General features: G+C 44.0%; 2 protein-coding genes across 9 annotated transcripts in view; both read left to right on the top strand.

Moving 5' to 3' along the window:
- RELCH (RAB11 binding and LisH domain, coiled-coil and HEAT repeat containing) overlaps positions 1-5,004 on the top strand; it is a 76,845-nt gene extending 71,841 nt beyond the window's left edge. For all 7 annotated transcript variants that reach the window (XM_048310831.1, XM_048310891.1, XM_048310858.1 and 4 more), the window contains one exon: positions 3,224-5,004. In XM_048310831.1, the coding sequence (XP_048166788.1) occupies positions 3,224-3,344 (121 nt within the window). In that variant the 3' untranslated portion in view covers positions 3,345-5,004. The remainder of the gene's footprint in view (positions 1-3,223) is intronic.
- Positions 5,005-12,580: 7,576 nt separating this feature from the next.
- TNFRSF11A (TNF receptor superfamily member 11a) overlaps positions 12,581-23,553 on the top strand; it is a 28,417-nt gene continuing 17,444 nt past the window's right edge. For both annotated transcript variants that reach the window (XM_048310802.1, XM_048310799.1), the window contains exon 1: positions 12,581-12,935. In XM_048310802.1, the coding sequence (XP_048166759.1) occupies positions 12,876-12,935 (60 nt within the window). In that variant the 5' untranslated portion in view covers positions 12,581-12,875. The remainder of the gene's footprint in view (positions 12,936-23,553) is intronic.

Here is a 23,553-nt window from a genome sequence, read left to right as displayed (position 1 = left end):
CATGCTTCCTTATCTGTAAGAAACTGATAGAATTTACTTCTTGAAAGAGCTTGCCCATAGTCCTGGAAGCAACTGGTAGTTTGAGAATGACTAAAGTGGGACAGGTGTACAAGAATTGAATAGAAGCGTAAATTAGAAAAAGGGTCAGTCTCTCATGCACGACGTAAAATACTTCAGGCTTTACTAGTAGTAAATACTTCAAAATCAGAGTCAGTCCTATTAAGCCATTGCAGAAACAGATAAATCCAAACCTGATACAACATCTAGTGTATTTTCTTCTAGAATGCAGCTGCTGAAAACTAAGATATGCAAAGGATAAGTCTTCGCAATGTGTTCCTTTGTTCTTTAATTAGCCTTCCCCTTTCTTATTCAAAATCAGGCTATGGTTGCAGTCTTGTACTGTACAAAATTAACAAGAAATATTTTACCACTGAAGAAATGACCTTTTCATATACATAAATATCTCTGTTTTCTTGCTAAGCCTTTGCTAATTTCAGTTCCTAATTTCAGTGACAAATACATATTTGACAAAGGATTTAAATGCAACTGGGATATAAATCACTGGGGTTTGTTAACAGCATGGGAATGCATGTACAGAAATCAAAATGGATGCAAAAGCAATCATAAGATGTTATCTTGTCTTTTCCCTTTACTCTTAGAAAAAGTTAGTTAAATGATATGGGATCAAAGAAATAGGTTTTTTCAGAACTTTGCAATTTTAAGTATTGGATAGCCAATTTTGTTAAACATTTTATTTAGTAATTAACAAGGTATTTCAATCATGGGCAACAACTTATGTTTCAAACTGATTGTTATAAAATGCCCACCAGGAATGTTTGTTTTGGCCTAGAGCTTCCCCATAAAACAGGCAGAACTCTGTGTTAACATCTGATTTATCTACACACCAGGAAAAAATTTGATGTTCACACATTGTTTGTGGGTTGGGTTTTGTTTGGGTTTTTAAATAATGAATAAATGCAAGGACTTTTCTGTGGGGCTGATTGTTTCTAACAAGATATACTATTGCTGTGTTGGGTTCTTTGATTATTTTTTAAAGGTGTGAGACTCAAATTATTCCATTCCATATTAATTTTTACTAAGTTTAAATATTCAATTTGCATAGTAATGGAAGTACTTTGGGGGCATATTTAAATTTTTAAGTATGCTGGGTGCTGTGGATTATGTTTCTATTTACAGTTACATAGTATTAGAAAACATGAACAACTTGACTCTGCAGTTGTTGATTTTTAATTTTTGACATCAGATGGCTGATACCCCCAAACTGTTTCAAAAATCAATGGAATACTTCCTTGTTTTTCTCAAACTTATATGGGATCATTAGAATAATGAAAGCACAGTTTGTTTAAAACTATAGGTTTGTCACCAGTTGCTAGGCTTTCTTTTCTGAAGTGAGCAGTTTTATTTTCTTAATGCTGCTAATGCTTGGAATGTACAGTATTTCCCAAATAAGTTTTTGTAGCTACAAACAATTCCAGGATACCTCATAGTCTGAGATAGCTTCTTGTCCTTAACCAGCTGATAGTGTAAACTGTTATTTACATAATTTATACGGCCTTGCTTTATCATGAAATCAAAGGGAATTGCATAAGACATCCATCTTACAGTAGCAGTAATTTCTCTGCTGAGTTTTATCAGTTGTAAATATGTGATTCATTAGTTGACTGGAGATGTTTAATCAAGCCAAAGATGTCTGGCTGCCTGATTGTTCCTGAAATAAATATTTTACTTTAGAAGTTTATAATTAAACTATCTGCAAATCCACAGTACAGCTTTAGTGAAAAGCTTCCCCTTTATTTTTAAGGTGCTTTAAAAAGAACCAGAAATCGTTATCACTAAACATCTTTTCTTTGTGGTGTGAAATGGGAGAAAGTACTGGGTGCATCCCTTCTACCTTTGAAGAAATCATTCAAGTTCTGTTGAAACAATTCAGAGTTAACTTCAGTTTGATCTCCTTGATGCAAGTGTATCTAACAGAACTGTTTATAACTTTTCAGACTGAAAGGTCAGTTCCTGCAATCTGGCCTTTGCCAGTAAGACAGATTTTGTGGTCTTAGCTATAATTTTGAAATGCAGAGTCCATGCTGAGTTCACAAGGGAGAATTTATTTGGTGGTGTTTTCTTAAACTGTCCTTGTCTAATGTTGAAAAACGCTTGCCATTTTGACTACAAATATAGGAAATATGGAATATTTATTAATATTCCTGCTATGTGTATCTGCTCTGTCTTGAGACAGATGACTCTTGCTGTGTTAAACAGTCATATATATCTGAAGTTGAGCTCACTGATATGTTGTTAATTTAAAAAAAAATCTGTAAATTTCACAGCATTAGGATAATTTCTTAACATATTGTTCAAAGCTTAGCATCTTGTAGCTTCAGCATTGATTGGATTGCTCCTTCCAGTCCAGTTTGTGGGAAACCTACGGACTCTCTATTGTCCTATCTAGTATGTCTCAAGTAGGAACATCCAAGCACAGGTAACAGGAGCCACATTGACAACAACCAGAAGGAGAAGCTCCTTACCCATCAAGAGGCTGACCCAGTAGGACTCAGAGTGGGGTTTGCAAGAAATTTATAAGGAGATCAAAGGAAAGCTGATTAAGTAATGTAAAATAAAGATTTATTGAGAGTTACTAGGTTGAAAATCCTCACCAATTTTCAACTCTGCTCAGGTGCAAGTATTTGGAAAATAGAGTTGAAAATTAAGGAGAGAGCTCACTGTTTTGTACTTACCTTGCTTTTGCTTTTCTGTACACATCTGCTAATGGTCACTGTTGGAGGCAGGGTACTTGAGTTAGAAAGGTCTGTGTCTGAACTAATAGTATTGAACTTAGACTAAATAAACATAAGGATTGACATTTCTGGTGAGAAGGCAAAGCCAGTCCTTCACAGAGGTATTTGTCACTACAGCAATTCCCAAACAGGTAGCGAATGCTAGTGTGGTGACATCCAAAGCTACTAAAAATTAGTGTGCACAAAAATATTTTACCATTTTCACAGGCACTGTGAACACATTATAATCAATTTAACAGCGTATATATGGAACTAAGTAGTGATGGGTTTTCAATTCTTCTTCACAGACTGGTCTTTTTTGTTGAAACCTCTGAAACACAAAGACAATTTAATTGCTTAATAAGTAACATAACAGCATAACGTTCTTTTTAATTTGTAGTCTTATGCCACTAAATGTTTTCCTTTCCTAGCTCAATGTCAATTGCAGCGAGCCTGGTGAGTGAAGATACAAAGACCAAGTTTTTGAACAAAATGGGTCAGCTGACTACATCAGGTGCAATGTTGGCTAATGTGTTCCAGAGGAAGAAGTAAGATGGGAAAAGGAACTCCCAGCTAACACTAAGGTGGACCTCACAGAGACTGGTTCCTGTACTTGAAGTACTTGCCTTTTAATTTCTTCTGTCTTATGTTCTTGTAGTATAATTTTATTCTAACCTCCAAAGATATTTGCACTGCTTTTGAATATCGCTGTGTATCTGTTAATTTTGGGTTAACTGTGGTTGATATAAAACTGAAATCATAGTCTGTACCAAGTCCCTGTTCTGTGTTCTTGTCTTTCCAGCATAATTTTTTTTATATAGTGGAAGGTTTTGGTTTTTTTTATTTTCGGACAGGATATCAGCAAATATCTGTATTATACATGGAGCTATTCTGACGGTACTTAAAATAATGTAAATTTGAAGTCATTGTCATGAAGTAATAAAAGTGGAGATTACTTATGTATTTAAATTATGAGAGAGTAATGCAGATTTTTTAATTATGTTTCTAAAAAGAAGAGGAAGAGCCACCAGCATTTGTCTGTGCTTCTAGGGTTGTTTTTGTAAGTATTGTGCATCTTGAATCCAGAGGAATTGCAGTATCTTATGTATGAGACTGCTTGCACTGCATCAGTCTGCAGGGAATGCTCATGTTTCAAATGCTTTATGCTGACATTGTAAATGCTGTACAAAGTCCTTCAGATAAAATTCTCACATCTATGTGGTTTTTTGAGGGATTTCTTTTCTTTTGTTGGGTTTTTTGTTTTATTTTAAAGCACTTTACAAGTCCACACATCCACAGGCACTTCCATTAAGTAAAGGAAAAACATGATAAATTAATAAATGTTAATAAATGTGTAAGCTACTACACAGGGTCCCCAGTATAGTTCTGCAGGCAGAGGAAACCTTATGCAGGAGAGAGACAGCTCACAGCTGCACTCAGTGTGCAGTTCTGCGAACTGTGACAACTGAAGATACTGTGTTGTTTAGATTGAATTTCAGTTCATATTTAATTTTGGAATATTTGAAATTATGTTGAGTTTGATGTGCAGTTTCTTTAAAATGTTAAGTAGACTGACTACATACTTTTTGAAAATGACATTACAGGGAGGATATTCAACAACTACTAAATACTTTTGTTTGCAAGGAAGCATTAACAACTAAATCCTTTTCTTCTTACGCAGCACTTTTTTTCCCCCTCTCTATGTCAATGTAAGCTTCTGAAAGTAAACTCAAGTGCATGCATGAACTGGTGTGAGGTAGCAAAATATAAAAGCTCAGGCATTCTCTGACATGGTACCGTTGAGCTGGAAGTATGGACATCTTTGAGGACAGGGAAAGCAAAAAGAGTGAGGGAATAAAATATTCCCTCCTGAAACAGAATAGGGATGGAATAGCACGTCGGGTATCAGCCTTAGATGGAAATAATGGAAATAACTTGAGGCTCCTGAGTGCTTCATGTTTGTGCCTGTGCTGTTGCCTGCCACGTTTGTGTTGTGACAGGGCCTGTTGCTCACGTGCACACCATCCGTCCCCTTACACTGCACTGATGAAGCATTTTTCTGGAGGTTACAGACAGCTCCATGCCTTTGTGTTGCTCGTTACCATGAAAGTATGCTTTTAGCAGACTGACTGTGAAATGGAGACATTCCTGAGGAATGGGAAGTGGTGACATTCCTCTCTATTGTTCTGTTGTCAATAAAAAGTTTTGTATACCTGCCTTGTCTTGTTACTTCTGCTCTTCCCTGAATAAGATTATCACATCAGCAGAGCTATTACAGGAGAGACCTCTAATGCACAGAAAGTCCTTAGCCTTAACTCTTTTTACATAGCAGCTGGTAGATTGAACTTGCTCAATTTCCTCTCTGTGTGCTTGGCTTCTAGACATGCGGCTTCACTGCCATTTTCATGCAGGGTCTCCTCCTGTGTCTCCTGTGTTACAGTTTTGGTTTGGGGCTTTTTTCTCCTTCTCTTTCTGACTTCTCCAGCAGTTGCAGTGCCAGAGACAGCTTTGTAGGCATGAGACTGAAATAACACATCCATGGTTAAGCTTCTGTTTTCCAGAGCAGGGCTGCTCACCTACACTGAACTTCATCCGGTGTTTGGAAAACTTGCAAATCAGCACAAGCCAAAAGACTGGGACAGCAATTTAACTGTAAAGAAAGCGGGATGAGACTCTTTAGTCTGTTAGTATAAATGTAGCATCTTTACCCCAAATAGATTCAGTCTCTCTTGAAAAGTGTAGCTTTTGCTACTCAGGGTTCTATTTCACTCTGGTTGTAGGAATTTGAGCAAGGATCCCAGGAAGAGCAACAAAGTAACTACTGAAGTGAAAAAATTACTGTGTAGGCAGCAAACTTCCAATGCAGGTTGTCTTCAGGAGTTTTGCCTTCCAAATTTCAGGTGTCTGTTAGTATATGTTGGTTGCAGGAGTTTTTGAAAGTGCTTATTACTTTTCAAATATGAGCAGATTTTCAAGATTGCAAGAAGTTGTTCCGTGTGGTGTTTGGGGATATTTGGTTTTTTTCTGAATATTCATCCAAACTATGGCACTGTAGCATTCAGGGCTGGAACAGAAGGGAGAGACCCATTTAATGAGAAGAATTACCAGAATATTTTAAATTAACTTTTCCCCCCACCCCCCCCCCCCCCCCGCCTCCTCCCCCTTTCCTGTTCAAAATAAGTGAACCTTTTGGGAGAAAATGTTTTGTTAAAAGAAAGCAGTTCATCCCCTAAGGGTTGTCTTTAATTGCTAATGGCTCTGCCTGAGTAAGGATTCTCTAAGAAGCCTAAATGTTTGCTTTATTGGCATTGCCTGAACTTCTTCAACTTGATGATTTTAAATGTTGAAGGTCTCATGCTGCCTCTAGTGAAATTTCAGACAAATTCTTAGTATCTTTATTTAAAATATTGACTCTTGTGTTCTTAAGCTAAAGTGGTCAGTGGGCTGAAGGTACCTGGCTGCCTGAATATATGTTTTCTGTAGATTGAGCATAAGGCTAATTGATACTATGCCTATATTTTGTTCTGAAAGAGATTGTTTTCTAGAACTCTAAATTAGGCAATTTGCTCTTTTTGTATCTTGTAATCAAGGTGAATAAAGGGAGCTCCTTAAGAAAAGCTGCTCAGTCTTCTTCTGTCAGTCTCTTCCCACTCACCTTCTATCCCAAGAAGAAAAACAATCATGCTATTACTGTACATGAAAGTCTGTTGTGGTTAGGAGAACTAAAAGCAGTGTTTGCATGGATTTGGAGCTAGGGAAGGTGAGGAAGCTAATGGATTGAAAGATTAAAAATTATCCATGAAAAACATCCATTGTGAAGAACAAAGAGGTTTTGTAATATATTGTGGGAATTCATTGCTACATAGGGATGATGATTCAAAAAGGTGCAGAAAAGCGGATTTGTGGGATATTTCTACTGTCTCTGTTGTGACACTGTTAATGGCATTTTTCTGTTCTAGGAGTCAGTGGCTCTACATTTTAGTGCATTTATTAAGGTGAGTATAATGCATTCAAAATGTTTTAAGTAATTTCCCATATGGAACTTACTGATGTTGGTATTTAAGTAAACCACAAAGTACTAGCACAGGTTCATGGAGCAGAAAGTTGCTGATGTGTTGATACAGCAAACTGATTGGCATGAGACTGATCCGAGGTGGATTCACAGAATTTCCTGCACCAAATATAAGTGCTGATGAATAACAGGAATGAAGGCAACAAGATTTCAAGGAAACTGATCCACTGTTTTTCTGAGTGCATTTGGCTAGTATTTCTAGCAGAGACATTCTTATCAATAGCTAATTTGGTTTAGACAATGAAAATGGTCAACAAAAGCCCAGAGGAGCATGGTTGTTGAATAAAGCCGCTCAGGTCCTGGATGTCAGCAGTGTACACTTATATATCGTGTGTTAATTAATCCAGATGAGTAACCATGAATGGGTAATCATTTTTCCAGAGAAGCTGTTCCTACAGTGCTCTGCCTTTAGGTTTAATGCTGGCCAGTTTTCATCCATACAGGTAAGCTGTAGGAAAAGATGATTCTGCTTACAGAGTTAGTAACAGGCAGGTCAGTAGTAAACAGCCTCTATCTTTGGAGGCATCTGCACTACATGCTGAGCTTGAACGTCCATCACACTTCCAGTTTGGTGAAAGACTTCCTTAGACTGAAGATTTCCATTTCCTAGAAACTTCTGAGCATGAGCAGTTCTACTGCAGAAGTCAGTGACTTGAAACAGTGACTCACCGCTTGTTGTCAAGGGCCGACACCGTGGCAATGGTCAGTCTGGTTCCTTTCCCAGCACTCCACCAAGCACTGGGATTGCACGTGCTCACCACTGCATCCCTCAGTCACCCCATGTCAGGGTGGTCTGTGCCCTACCCTCTGACCTCACCATCGCACACGGGCAGAGGGTAGAATGTTTCTTCTACCATTTACTGTGTGTTTGCAAATAGGACAGTTTGCTGGGTACTTGAATATTGCCATTCCCAAAACTATTGTGACTGTGGTCTTGTGCTGCTGCTCCTTGTCCTGCACTTTCACAGAGATTTTTCCCATTCCACAACCCCTGAGAGGCCTCTTCAGGAGATGGAGGCAGCAGAGCCGAGTCCTGCTGAAGTGACAGCAGCTGTAGCAGAGTCTGTGCCTGGTAGGATCATGTGGGTTGTTCTGTCAGGCATTTGCACCTTCCCTTTAAATACGCTGCAAGGGGAGGGGAAGTGGTGGTGGGGAACAAGCAGCTGCAATGTTTAATAGGCAGTAGGGGCTCATTTAGGTCTGATCCCTTGCTGACAGATGAATGTATTCCATTGATCTAAGTATGAGTCATCTCAATCAGGTGAGTTTTCGAAGGAGTTTGGGATCAAGTGTGCTGTTAGATAAGATGGCAGGATGGCTCTGGGGAGCTGGTAATGGGGTGTTGTAAAGGATTTAGGGTCTCAGTCGCCCTGCTGAGGGGTTGGTGGGTGTTTGCCAGCCTTAAAGATTCATCTCCAGGGCTTGAGGAGTAACCTGGGCAGAGCACGCTCCCCAGTTCATGCCAGTATTGCTCTTGTCCCAAGGATGAATATATGACTCAAGTCTTGGAGGTCAACAGGTATCTTATAAACATCAAAGTTAAAAATTCACCACGACTTTGTATTTCCTTCCAGAAGTACACAGGCATAACTACTGCCACAGTGGCTGGTGATAACCTATCAGCTCAGCATCTGCTTGCACGTGCTTCAGATATCTGACGTACTAGCGGTGGGTGGTTGAGAGCATTTTTCTTTTGAACACTACAGACTTGAGGTTTTTGGACAGGCATTTAGCAGTGGTACATTTTTGTGGGATTGTAAAAGGTGTGTTGTGTAAACCACACCAGTGTGACTAAGGAGCTTTATTATAGTTGCTCTGTCATGGGAAATATTTGTGTGTTTGAAAATTTCAAGGAGACTTGGCAAAAGAATGCTATGGAAACTTGCCTTTCACTGGAAGAAAACAGTTTCAAGTTGATAACATGATTTTGTGTATGGGTTGGGGTTTTTGCAAATAATAGATTTACCTTTTTTAAATTTATTTATTTTAATAGCTAGAGTTCTCAAATAAAACTAGAGCCTCCTGTGCTAAAATGTGCAGATATTTTTCAGCCTTTTTTCTTCAGCCAAGTGTAGAAAGATCCACGTGCTGGGTCATACAGTAGGGCTCCCTCCCTGTGGCAAGTGATGAGGCAGCTGAAGGCAGCCTTTCTCCCTGGTCCATGGCAGACTCTGCATGGATTGCTGGCACTCAAGAAGCTGCGAGCATCCACCTGGTTTAGAGAGATCTAGATCTTTCATGGAGCTCTAACTTTGCACTGCACTGCCTTTCTTGCTCACCTGCAGAGGAACAGGTGCTTGTATTTACAAAGCCTGTATTTAGTCCATAGTCTGAAACCCCAAATAACCTTTGTGACACATATTGATAAAAAAACATTGATCTTGATTGATCAAAACCCTTCATCTCATTCTCTATCCCTCAACAGCATGTGAGAGGCAAGGGGATGCCTTGCTGCACATGTGAAAAGGTTTCCCAGACTGAAACTATCTGCCTATCCGTGTTGCTTCTCTGCCCAAGTTTCCATCACATCACTTTGAATACTTGGATTTAACACAGAGCCTCCAGGTTCTCCCCCCTGGGTAAATGGGGCATCACAAGGTGTTGGTGTCCATGTGCAGGTAAGGGGAGATCATTGGCAGTGATAAAGTGAAGGAACAGCTGGGGATGTGAACATGAGTGTACAGGTGCTGCTCAGATGCCCTGGTGTATCCACCAAACCATTCCTGAGCTTTGCTTTTTGGGTCGAAACTTTTGGAAAGATGGGAGACAAATTCAGGCATTGGCTGGCAGTGAGTTGCCATTTATCCAAGCTCCTGTAAAAGAGGAGTTTTTACACTGGTGCTGAGGGGGTTAATTTTCACACAGCTGCAAAACTCACAGTATTACATTGATGTGCTTCTTTTAGAATAGCATTTAGCAGGTAATACCCACTTTTCTCTCTCTCTCGGCCATACTGACTGCAGCCCTGCTAATCGGTCAGCCAGGCTCATGGTTTGTTTTCTATGGCAGGCTTCACCAAAGACGGGATCCTGAAATTCTCCAAGGTATTATTTTCATTCTGTTGCACCTCTAAGGTTGCACAGGGTTTTCCATCTCTCCTCTTTCATAAGAGCTTCCCAAAGGCAAGTCCAGTTTATGCTTATGTGCCACATGGTGAACAGAAACAAGAGGCACCCAAATATCACTGTTAAGTTTGAAACCTTAATATTTCAAGCATTTTGGTTTTGTTCAGAACAGGTGCTTTGCAAAGGTAGCTGAAAACATAACGTTCTGTAAGAAAAAAAATTCTAGAACAGGCTGACAAACCAGTTTTGGTATAAATTTTAAGGTTTTACTTGTGCTACACAGAATGATATATGTGATAAGTGTGAGAGAATTGACAGCGCTACACATCCCTGGTTCATATTTTATAGCATTCACATTTTAGTTTCTAACAATCTACTGCAATCCATAATTAAGACTGTAAAGCACCCAGTAGTGGCTTCTGCGGGTTTTGGCTCAGAAACATAAAATTTAACTCAGAGGAAAATGTCTAAGCTTTCAAAAAGAGGCTGTTTTCGCATAGTGGTAGAAAATGAGAGAAATTTCAGCCCAAACAAGAAATATTTCAGGCAGGATCAGGGGTGAGAATGTAAAAGTAAATCAAGCTGATGTGCAATACTGAATGGTCTGGAGTTCCTCTGAGCTGCACAGGGCTTGGCTTTACTCAATGCCTTCAAACCCTTCACTTGACACCTTCAGAGCAAGCTGATAACACATCTAACTGCTCATGAGAGTGTGAGTTTGCTCTTGTAAATCTGTGGTTAGAACGAGCAGCTGGTAAATAAACACAGCCTATAGCCTCGGTGTTGTGCTAAATGTGAAAAGGGGAAGAGACTTAACAGACTGTTCTGTTTTAAAAGAAACATTTCCTTGTACCATAAACACAAACATTTTAAAACATCCCGGCTGGCACAGAGCTGCATGTTTTCAGCAACGGGTGGACGAGGCTCTGGCAGAAGGATCTCCCCCCGGTGCTGTCCCTCCCTCTCAGTGGGCTCCTTCCGGGACCAGCCAAGGCTAACACCGCTGCCAGCAGCCGGGCACACACCTTTCCCTTGCAAAGGTGGGCACACACTTACCTTGCAAAGTCCTGGTGAAAGTCAGCTTTGCATTTGTTGCCTACCAGGCAAGCTGGGTGCTGTGGCCATCCCCCCTCCTCCTCGCTCCCAGCTCAGTTCCGTTTGGTACCAGAGCTGTAGCCTGTCCAGCCCAAGTGTGGTGAGACCCTGACTCCTTGGGCAGGGTGACAGGACTCTGACAGTGCAATTGCAAGCTCGATGGCTTGCTGAAACCCATCAGCACAACCCTTGCCCAGTCACCTCCAGAAGAGTGAGGGCATCACGAGCAGCCGCTGGCCCTAAGCCAGGCACGTCATGCAGCGTTGTTTGGAGCCACAGCCCACTGTGGAGCATCAAACCCACCACACAGCCACGTGGTGTCAGAGGCCAGGCAGGGGAATGAGGATACCAGGAACAGCTTGAGCACAGATCAGGCAGGGCCCAATGCTTGCTGAGGACAATGGGGGTGTCAAACATTGAAAGAAACTTTAGGGAGATTAAAAAGGCCTTACGGCCCCTGGAAACTATGTAGGTGTGAAGGTCATAGCTTCATTTTGCTGTGCAGGCAGGCCCTCCACTAGCTACAGGAAAAAAGCCCAGCAGCCCTTTCTGTCCTGAGTGTATCCTTGCTCTGAGCAGATATAAGACAACAGCACCACCAAGGAAGGAGGAGTTTTTAATATTCTCTTCATCTTTTGTGTTTGAATGTAATTATTTATTTGAAAACATAGCAAAACTAGTTTTTTTTCCTGGTCAAGGGTTAAATCTAAATACATAACTTCCTTCTTTGCCTAAGTCAGAAACATGCTCCCAAGCTTATTTCTCAGCATGAGAACACAGGGCAGGTTTTGTATCCACAGGGTCAGCTCTGCTGGATCCTCAAGCTCTGTAAATAGCCCGGTCCTGCCGTACCGCAGAGGATTCCTGTCCCTTTGTGAGACGAGGGACATCGCGGGCCGTGCCGGGCATGCCATCAGCTGCAGCCACTCTTTTCCAGGCAGGGTGGCTGCCGCAGGGCTGGCGGTGGTGGCGGTGGAAGCTGTTCTGGGGGTCAAGAGGCCGCCCTGCACCGTTCCGAGTCAGGTCGCAGGGACTGGCCCATGCACGGCGTGGAGTGGTTTGGGAGAGCTCCCAAAGCACATCTTCCGCTTTTCTTCCCCTCTTGGCAGCAATCCCGTCCGCCAGCTCCCGACATCAACTAAAGTACGTGGAGGGGGAAGGGAGGAGACCTCGAGCTGTGCCAGAACGCCGAGGCTGGCACCACATGTCGCACGGGCGCGGAGATGGGACAGGGCATGGGAAAGGATGGGACAGGAGCTTTCCTCAGCGCTGCGGGCAGAGCCAGGGCTGATCAGGGGGCGAGGTGGGAGGCTGCCTGAGGCCCAAGATGTCCTCTGACAGTGACAGGCGATACCCAGGGTGGAGAGGAGAAGGCAGCAGTTCCAGGGCAGACGCACAGCGAGGGAAAGTGCTGGGGGCTGGAACGGGAGGGCGCGGAGGCGGGGGCAGGTGGATGCATGGCCCTGCCGAGAAGGACTGACCGGGAACGCAATCCCCACCGGCCGGAGGAGAGACGTGGGCATGGTGACTAAACTTCTTGTAAAAGGGGGTGGAGAAAGGAAAGGGAGGGACAAGAAGCGAGGAAAAAAAAATCTGCATGTCAAGTCTGAGGAAATGCTGTGGGAACTACAGCCAGGCGCCTTTTTTTTTTTTTTTTTTTTTCTTTCTCGTCTTCTTCTTCTCTCTTCTCCCCTCGTGTAGCTGAGAGGAAGGAAAGGAAGAAAGAGAAGTAGTCAGCTCAAATGCGCCTCGCTGCGCTGCCGGGGCGCGGGGGCTTGGCTGGAAGGATCTAGTTTCCCTACGGTGGCAGGAAAAGGAGCCACGGGAGGAGGCAGAGACGGACACCCAGACATGCCCGTCCCGTCAGGCTGCTGGCTCCTTCTCCTGTGCCTCGCTGCCGCTGGCAAACAGGTAAGGCTGGGAGCCGGCGGAGGGGGGAGGTGGGTGTCGCGTCCCTCCCGCGGGGTTGGTTTGCTCGTCCCGCTGCTCGGGGCAGTCGGCGAGGTCGGAGCCCGCCGCATCCTGCGGGGCTGGGCAGAACAGCTTCGCCTGCCTTTCCCCCCCGCTCTGGTTGTTCGGGTTTTGGTTTTGTTTTTATCCCAGCAACTCACAAGCTTCTCTCGCTTCTGTAAAATCAAAGTAGTCCAAACCCAAAGTTGCAAAGGAAGCCAGGGGATCTGCAGGGAAAACAGCCTGCTTCTGCCCAGGGCAGGGTGTGAGAAACCAGAAAATATTTGCAATGAGGCTGTTGAGGGATATAATTTGCGTGTAGAGTAAAAATAAGGCAGACTCCACCCTACCGAACAGATTTATTCGAGAGAACGTGGGCACACTTGTCCCTCAGGCGTGGGACGCGGGGTTTCGCAGCCCAGGTTCAGCTTTGCAGCTTCCCCCCCGGGATGAGTCCCCTCACGCTCTGGCCATCCCGCCATCCCAAATGTTGGCAGCTCCCGAGCGGCCCCGGGACATGGGACGGGCTTGTGAGCCCGGGTCCGCGAGCGGGCGGCTGAGGCTCAGAGCGGCCGCAGAACTCGCTTGGAGGTTGATGTGCTGCTCATGACAGCGCCACGAACCCAAGCCCGGTGCCAGGTCAGCTGCCCCCAAGGGCAGCCCTTTTCTCTGACGGGGGAAGATCTGAGCGAGGTTTGGCTCTGCGGTTGTTTGCAAACACAGCGTGCTCTGGCTGCAGCTCTGTGAGATGCCAGGTGGCCGCTGGTCAGCATGCTGCACTTGGGATCGTGGCTGGTCTTCCCCTGCTCTCAGAAAGACCATTTTCTACAGCCAGCTCTTGCTCAGCCCTGTGAATGGCGTACATTGCGTTTCCTCCAGAGGTTTACATCTGCAGAATCTTGCTTTGCTCTTTCTAATTATACAGCTTAAAAATTACCCCTCCCTTCTGGTTTTTTAGACCCTTCTAGACTGGCAGGATTTACAAATCCCATGCTACCCTTTATTTACATTTTATTTCCTCCATTAATCAATGTTTGGCAGCCTTGCTACCATTTGTATTTCTTTCATCTGAACTTCTGGTATTTTTCTGTGTCTTGTTATTCTTGATGACTTATGTAACTTGAAGTGCTTCCCCCAGCATGGTGCTGTAACCGGGCCATGGCTGGGTTCCCTGAGAGCAAGGTGCAGCTTCAAGAAAAAAAAGATAGAAAACCCAAACCAAAACAAAAAACCCTCTGCTGTCTACAGCTTACAATTTAATGTCTGACCACACAGTCCTGAGAGCCATTCCTTTGGATCCCTGGTCCTAAATATGTTGCCTGAAACCACACAGGCCTTTTTTTTCCCCTCTAAAACATACATTTCATTTTGTCCACCCTAACTCTCAGGCTTCTCTCAAATTGCTGCTTTCCAGGTGTCCTCCATATGTATATGACTGAGCCTGCAAATTTCAAAAGTGGCTTTTACATCAAAGCCTTCAGGTGGTTTGTCTTGTTCCTCGGTATCCTCTGTGTCTCTTTTTTTCTGCCCTGGTGTTCAGTACTGTTCAATGCAGCAGGAAGAACAGACCTCAGTGCTCTTCGTACCTTTACATCAGGTCACTAACCATTACCTGCCTGCTTCCTCTGGAGCCATTTGGCTTTAGTGCAGTTTTTCCCTTTGGAATATTCTCACTGCCTGGAACTGGCTTAGCTTTTGACTTTCAGATTTCCATGGTATAGCTCCTAGCATGTTTCAGGTACCCTGATGTAGGAGCCACAGCTCCTCATCATTTCTCACCTCTTGATTCATAGCTTTTCACAAGACACAAAACAAGGAACTTGTATTTATTTTGGGCTGATGTGTAAAGTCTTTCCACTGCATCCAACACGTGCTTAATTCTGAGTCTGTGTTTGTACACAGTGCAACTTTGCATAGCCGTTGCTTTGGACAAGTAGCAGCACAAAGCTGTAGGGAGCTCCAGGAAAGCTGTAGTGTAAGGATAAGGATAAGATGTAATTTGTCAAAGAGCCCATTAATTTAATATTCTGCCTTCAACAGTGAGCAGAACCTACAAGCCAAGAATGTGAAAGCAAGGCAAGCTTAGAGAGGTGCTGCTCTGGGACAGCCTTTCATTTTCTCCTTTGTCTGACTGATTTGAATAGTGGTTTCTTAGAAGAGTGATGCTTTCTGATGGAACAAATGTGCGAATACCTGTGGGAGGGCTGAAGTCTTTCTGATGCATTTGTGTTAGTTTAGACTTGATAATAAAGTGGAACAGTGCTCAAACAGTGATATTTGCAATGCATTTCCTGCAAAGAATGAAAAACATTTAGAAATGTAAGTTATTGCATACTCACTCATAATTCTGCTGAGAACAGACATGATCATTGTCATCATTTTCACCAAAGAGGAAATGGGAACAGAGAATTCGTGACTTGCTCTAGGTCACACACCGAGTGTGGAGCAGAACTTCTGGGAGCAGAGCTCAGCCCTGCTTATCTTGTGCTTCAGCCACAACATGATCTTTCCAAGTGATTGATTTTGAACACCTGTCAGAGACATTTTGCTTTCTGAGGCATGATCTGCTCAGCTTCTTTGCACAGAATAGTCACATCCCTTTCCTTGCTTAACACCAGTGAAGAGCATCAGCATTACTATCAGATGGGAGTCAAAGTATCTGAGAAATGTGCATTTGCAAGTGTGCAATAAGCCAGTTGCACCACAGATTCATCTCCCCTTTTGTGGCACGGGATGGGTCATTCCACTACTCTGTAACATCTACTTCATAGGGAAGGTTTGCTCATTGCAAGCATCTGGAATTCTTTGCAATATAGAAAAGTTTTGGCCAAAATATAGATTTTTCTTTAACTTCTTAAAATGCACAGTCTGTATGATGAGAGAGGGGAAAGAAGAGTGTAACAGTGACAATACTGTGTTACATCATGGGCTCTCCTGGTCCCTTATTCCTTCTCCGATCAGAGTCAAAGGAATCATTCAGTAGAGCAAAACTTCTACAATATCTGATATAAACTCCTGGCTTTATTCTACCATTAACAGCATGGGCTTCAAAGCTACTGTAATTCAATTAGTTCATTTGTAAAAATTCCCTTGCAGCAATGGTTCCCATGAGGGACACTGGCAACTCTTTAATTGTTTTGCAGTTCTTCCCAGAATGTGTGGAAAATCTTACAGCACCTCATATCAACAGAATATAATGTATGTAAAACTACATCATCAAACCCACAATTTAAGAAATCTGTCCCACTTCTCTTTTCATGTTAAGCATCTTCTGTCTGATGTAATTTCTTCTTTCCCACCTACAGGACCAAAACAAACCTTTGCTACATTTCACAAGTTGGTAGAATTCAAAGCTTATCAGACATCTCAAGGTACTGGCCAATGTCATTTAGGGCACAGGGCTTTCTTCATACTGTGCCAGAAGAAAAAAAACCCAAAGGAACAGGTCAAGCAGAGAGATTAACTGCATCCCTAAGGATCTTTTTTTTTTGTTTCTATTGCCCATTACTGTCTATTACCCTCAAGCTCAGGAAAGTGGGATGTAATTTGACAGCTGGGCAAGAACCAATACAGATGGTAAAAGGGATGCGTGCATAACCACAACACAGACAATCATGGAAACCTCAAAGTGGTGCCCTCTGGCATTTACACCTTAACACTATTTAGAGGAATCAGATTTGAGTCACTTTGCTATGTTTATCCATCCGTCCCTTGGAGTTAAAGTGGTGAAAGACTCTCCTGTAGTAGGTACATGGGCAGATGCAATGAAAAGGTAATGCTTACTGCAAAGCTGTCCTCCTGCTTCTCCCTGCCCACTTCCTCTCTGTATGACCAGGTCTCCAGGAAGTCTTTCTGGTGACCAGAGCCAGGAGGGTTCCTGCCACCACATGCTGTGACCACAGAATCCAGATCTCCCTCCATCCCAGGCCTTGTGCTGCAAGGGGCGGCTCTGCAGCAAAGGCTCCACTTGGCTGGACACTTGGAGGAGATGTTTGCTTCAGGAGCTGGTTGAGCTTACACAGGAGGGAAGAGGGAAACAGAGATAGCTGGTTCATCATGACCTCAGCTGCAGCTCCGCTCCTTGCATAGACTGTCCCCTTCCTTTCCATGGAAACTCAGCTTGCCAGGCAGCACTGGCTTCTGCTGCAGCCATGCACCCCTATTTTTAAGGATGCCTTGGTTGGCGTTTCTTGCACAGAGAAGCAGCTGCTCTGAGAATGGCTCATCATTGCTGATGGAAAACGCAAAGGCAAATATTTGTGTGTTATAAATGCAAGATAAAATTTAAGTGATGTTTAACCAGGTTGCACTCTGGACTTGAGTAGGCCTTGGTCTATGTGACACAATAGCCTGCCTGCAAGAACTTGCCCCTTTTTATGACTTACTCTTCTTTGACAATGGTCCAAAGTTCATGTAGTAGAAGAAAAACTCCACAAGCAGCAATGGCTGGAAGTCACAAGGTGGGCTGCAGGTGGGAATCCGGCTCTGCTGGCTGCGCTGGCACTCAGGGCAGCCTGCTGTTGTGTCTGCCCTGTGGGAGCAGGACTTGGTGCGATGCCTCGGCACTGGGGATATGCAGGTTTCCTGATTTTTCCTTGTCTGTGTGTCACCGCAGTATGCTATCACATTTGTGATGGGGTGCATTCTGGAGGGCTCAGCACTGCACAGGAGGAGTAATGCTGACATCACCCTGGCACTCCAGGACATCCTGGTTTGTGTCCCATACCTGTGTAGTCACCTAAGCTGCTTTGTGCAGGACTTCCTTTTTGTTTGCCTTCTCAGGGTGTGAGTCCTCAGCATGGCTTTCTTTGGTGTTTGTGCAGTGCCCAGGGTGTCATGGCTGCAAACGAAGCTGGAGAGTCATTAATCACCTTGGGATAGCGCCCCATCCGTTTCCCACCAAAGTTACAGGGAGGTCTGCCCGTGCAGGCCCGGGAAGGGAGTGGATACATTGCCCTGGCCAGATGCCACGGTGTAGGCTGCAGCACCCAACCCTTATCCTTGTTCTCTGGGTCCTCTGCTGCCCAGGAGCCCAGCAGCATCCCCACGGCAGAGGCACATTCCCTACACTGCTTGGCCAGATGTGTTTGTGGTGCCTCCCTGCAACGTTCCCAAAGGAGTGGCTGGAGCAGGGCCTGTGGCAGAGGATGGCAGCACAGTGGGCAGGCAGAGAGCTGAGACCCAGGGTTGCCTCTCAGCCTCTGCAGAACCCTCTGGCTGCCTCCCCTCTTAAAATCTAGATAAAAGAGACCAGGAAAGGCTGTGTTTTGGTAAAAGAGCCAAGCTAGCCAGTTTAATCCACCCTGCAAGAGCCAATTAGCCAAGGAAGGGGAAAAAAAAAAAAAAAAGAGGTCATTCACCCTCACCACTTTGTGGCTACTCCAAAAGAAAAAAAAAAGTATATAGGGTCTGTTCAAGAATGACAAAGAACAACATTTGTGACTGCAGATGGGAGCAGAATATATTTAGTCAGTGGTCAAAGTGGAGGGAAAAGAAAAAAAATCTCGTATGGAAATAAAAATACTGTGAAGTTTTGTTAGGCAACCCATTAATCTGGAATGCAGAAATACAGATAGGGAAAAATGTGCAACTAGGTTCATATGAAGTCCTAAAATTGCTTGTGTAGCACACAAGGAAATTATTTTAAGTGCATTATTTTGCCACAGCTAAGAGTTTTGCCCTATGAGCAACATATTCTTCAGTAACTTTGCATTGTTTGGTAGCAAGGATGAGATGGTTCCTTGAATCTGATCTCACAGGAAGAAAAGCTCTCCCCTGCAATACCACATGTTGTAAAACAGGCTGCTTATGAAAAGGAGCCAGAGCCTCTTCAAATCAGGGAAGAATATTTCCATAGACATTACTGGCCCACAGTCACTGGCAGAGCCGGTTCCTCATGATGACACCTGAAGAGTGAATTAATACATTCTCAGTCCAGTCCTGAGCCCTTTAATAAAGGCAGCAATTCCTTCACGATGGAGAAGGTGCAGTACAGTCATACAATCCTCCCTCTAACTCACACTGAAGCAGAATGGTCTGTGGGTGATACATGCGTCCCTCCGGACAGCCATCATCCCAGGCAAGGGCTGCAGCCCCACCACTGCCCTTCACATTTCTGCCTGCAGAGTATTCAGCATTTGTTCTGCAGGCAATGCTAAAATCCAAGAGAAGGAAGCCAAAGCAGAGCATCAGGTGGTGAAAGCAAACTTCCCCTCTTCTACAAGCTCTCTCATTCTGCCCAGCAGCTCAGGTAGGATTGTGGGATCTCGCCTCATATCGTAAGAGATTAGTATGTTACGTTCCACTCTAGGGCGTGCTGGAAGGAAAGGGTACATAAAAGCCTAGAAAGTCCCCATTGGACTCCTAATCTGGCATCCAGCCCAAGAAGTCCATCATGGTCATTTCTTCATTAAGACTCAACTTCAGCTGATGAAGCATAGAAAAATGATCTGCTGAACTAAAATGCAAGAGGAGCATGCTCTCCCTAAATCATTGTGGCTTTAGTGTCTTTTTTTTTTAAATTAAGTATAATTAATTTTTTAAATTTTAATTAATTTAGGGCGTAGAGTTACTCATGAGTCATTGGGACTGTACCTGGAGTGGTAAGGCTGCTAAACTTTCCTTTGGAGCACTGCTCTTGCACCTGTTTAATTTAGAAGAGATTTGCCTCTGCAAGCCTTACCACAAGCACACCTAGGTATTATCTTTGATCATGTCATTATTCTGCAGTCTTTATTTCTGCTTGATATGAACTGTTGGTCTTGCCTTATTCTCTGATTCTTATTTTCTGATTCATCTTCAGAGTATTCTACCTAGTAGCTGTTAGTCTTTGAATTGCTGTGGCTGTGGGGGCACATAGGTTAAAGCATGAGGTTTTGCACCAAAGTGCAGGGGACATGCAGGCACTACTGAGTGCCCAGGCAGTGAAAATGTTAAGTATGCCCCTCTGGCTGCCGTGTGGAGATGACTTGGTCTCTGAATGACAAATGTTGTGCACGTGATGAGAAATCTTCAGCCCACAGAAGAAGGCAGACTGATTCACAGCTTCAGTCAGTTGCTGTTTCAGCCCTGCTGTCCCTTACCTCCATTGTCTCCCATCTGATATATCTGATATACCTGAGGTTCCTGTCTGCCTGCCCTCACCCCACCGTGAGAGCCGTCAGTGCAGCACTTCTCCTTTGCGTAGCTGCTGGCCAGAAATAGCTCTGGTGGGTTTGAGATTGAGGAATGCTCCTTCCCACTGGTGGAGCAGCACCAGTTGCTCAGGTGTTTGCTTTTGGCTGCATGCTGGAACAGAGGGACGAGGGGAATAGCGAGGACAGGGCTTTTGCCACCATTTGCCCACGTCCTGGCCGCACGTTACAGTTTTCTCTTCAACTCTTCATTATCGGTTTTATCCCTCACACTCTTTCTGGCCTCTTCAGGCATTCAGGCTCTAGCAAGGTTTTAAGGACCTATTTTTAAAAGTGAAATAATATTTAGTTTAAGCTGTTGCCATTTCCCGGCTCTATTTTACCACGTGGTGGTAGTTCTGTGATGTGGTTTACTGGTCACTGGAAAGTTGACATCACCAAAAGCATTTCATTCACAATCTAAGATTTTTGTGATGAATTACAGGCCTGCAAGCAAATAACCGGAATTGCAAAGCTGTGACTTGGGCGCTGCTTTGATTTAATTTTTATCGACAGTGAAGACTGTCCGTGAGGGAACTGTCGCATGCAACGTGATTATGATTAAGTCTTTAACACAGGACTCCTCTTTCCCCTGGTACACCCGCAACTGTAACATTTTCCAGAGTTGTTACTATTATGTGCCCCTACAGAGTGCTGGGAGCACCAGCCACAGAGCAGCGCCCGTCGAGAGCCAGATTCTATTTTTACTCTTAAATAATTTTTTAGGAAAGCCTCTGAAACTGGCAGTGGGCTGAAGAAATCTGGGGTCTGGGCTGAAGAAATCTGGGGTCTGGTTAGCCGTACTGCTGACCCAGATCGGGTAGGAAGCTGGAAGGCTGCGGGCACAGTCGGTACCTGTGAGAGCAGAGGCAGTGGCTCATATTTGAAGAAGCAGCAGCAGACGAGTGCAGAGCCTGTCTTTCTGTGCTTGCAGGGGCTACTTCAGTTCGGGAAACATTGCTCAAAGCTCACTCCTGGCAACAAAGGCAAATAAGGCCCCAAATCCATGGATTTTTTCAGTTTTACAGCAAGCAAGTCTAAGGACCTCAAAAGCAAGTGGTTTGAATAAACCTGGGCTCCAAAGTATAAAGAAGAAGTGGGGTGTGCAAAGCAGGACAGACTGTAGTTATCTTTCCCATAGGTACTTTGATGCTGTAACAATAAATGGAGAAAAAAATGTGCTTTTCTCAGTGAAATGATGACAGATTACTTGAATACTTTCCAGAAACAACTGCACTGATCAAGAAGGTGTCATCTTAAAAGATAGTTACTCCTTGACATGTCTCTTTACATCTCAATTTTTGCAAAACTCAGATTATTGCTAATGAGCAATGCTCATTGAGGCCTCAGGTTCTTGTTCAAAAGTGTCATGGGAAAAAGACTGTGGAAACCCCCGACCTTGTTCTTCCAGATTTTTTCTTTTAAGGGAAAGAGGCCCATGCAACTCTATCTTTTCTGAAATGTGAAGAGCAAGAAGAGTAATTTTAGCATCCATGACACACAGCTTCTGCTGCCCTCCGATTGCTCAACAGCACAAAGAATAAATATTTCCTTAAGCCTGAGGACAGGAGTCTGAATGCTGCTGGTTCTCCCCTTCAGAAGCACCTGTGTGTGTGGTTTTTTAAGGTATGAGTAACACAGTGCTGCTTTGTAGTGCTGTCATCAATGTTCTCCAATCCTAAAAGCACAAGCACACTCTTGCTTAGTGTCCTTTTCAACAAATAAGCAAGAAAAATATCCAAACCTGAAGCTGAAAAGGCTGCCTGCAACTCGACACCAAAACACAATCTTTCTGCAAGCCTTGATGTAAGCAAGGCTTTACAAAGAAGTCCATTGTGGTACTCATGTGCTTAAAGGTACGCAGGTCTTGGTGTGCTTTACCAAACTATATCTACCAAGCCTGGAGGAGGTTTGTCTTTTTTTCCCCTGGACTCTTCCCCTGTTGGATAAACTTGTTCTGAGGTAATATTGATCAAATGGGAAAGCTGCCTGGTTTTTTAGGAACTGGTGCAAATCTGGATGCTTTGCACACTTTTGAAGTGACAAATTAAACTTACACAGGATACCTAGAGCTCTTTGAAGCACTTACTTGCACATGGTGGTGGGATTTAATGAGCAGCTTTGTCAATAGCAAGACCATTAAAAGAATGACCAGGCTGGGTTTTATCTCATTTAAGCACTTCAGAGGAAGTTGGCACTTTCTCTCTCTAGATAAGAACTTGGTGGTGTCCAAATCACTCTGACCCATAGGCCAGCATCCGATGAGAGGAAGGATGTTCCAGGGGTTACGGAGCAAACTTGAGCCTTGGGAGACTTGGTTTGGTTTCCTGTCACCTCTGTAAAGCCAGATGGCCTCCTGGTACAAGTTCCTCATCTGTAAATGAATTGCACTTCCCCGTCTCAGAAGGACACACTGGCAGGAATGTGCTGGTGATGGTGAAGCATCAAGTCATTGTGCTGCCAGCAGCACAAGTACTTCTCAGCCTCCAAAGGAAGTTAATGTACAGTTTGAGACAGACACGTCTGCCTGGCAGAGGGATTAACAAGGGATAGCCTAACATTAACAGAGCTGTGTTAGTAAAAAGTCCTGAGTTTGGCTCCCACCATAAGAAAACTCCAGGTTGCTTTGGTTTCCCTTCCTGTCCTCTGTCCCCCAGCTTTCATGCTCAGCAGGTCCAGCCAGTCCATACCAGGCTAAAGTCCCTCACCTTCACATGGGGGTTAGCCTGTGGGTGCTGCGAGCCTTGTCTTTGCACCACTGGGCATAAATGAAAAGAGGGAGTGTTGCAGCTTCATGAATGTGTTGGCTTGTGTGAGAAGGGGAAGGACACGGGCACAGAAGAGGCTGCTTATTGGCACAGAGCACAGGTTAATGCAGCTGCGAGCTATTCCATAACAACAGCCCTCATCATACCCTAAAGCCTGGTGGTATGAAACAATCTCCAAAAGGTGGCCGAGCAATTAGCCTGCTCCCTTCGCCTTGGTCCAGGGCCCTGCTGCTTCTCCTCAGGCTGAGTTGTGATTCTCAGAAATTACTCCAGACCCTTTAGCTGAATGCTCTTTAGCAGATTTGCATATCCTTCCGTAAAAAGGATGACTTTGCCCTTGTTTGACACTTCAGTAATTTTTTTAGTCATTTTGTCTAAAGAGGAACTATTAAACAGGGGCAAACGAGGAAGAAGAGGACATTCTGTAACAAAAAGTGAGTGACTGGACCTGCTGTTGGTCTCACCACATTTGTTACCTTTATGGATGACTGGGTAGAGAATCAACTGCTCAAGACACTCTTTGTGCTTGGTTCCACATCGTCACCTCAACCCTTTGCTGGCCATCTCGGGGTTTTAGCCTGAAGTGCGCTACAGAAGACGAGCTCCTTCGAGTGTAGGGGTCACTGAGCTGTGTCACTG

Source organism: Corvus hawaiiensis, chromosome 1 (genome assembly GCF_020740725.1).
Source record: "Corvus hawaiiensis isolate bCorHaw1 chromosome 1, bCorHaw1.pri.cur, whole genome shotgun sequence".
NCBI lineage: Eukaryota > Metazoa > Chordata > Aves > Passeriformes > Corvidae > Corvus > Corvus hawaiiensis.
Note: the sequence above shows the minus strand (reverse complement) of the source record. Positions and strands in the feature narration are given on the sequence as shown.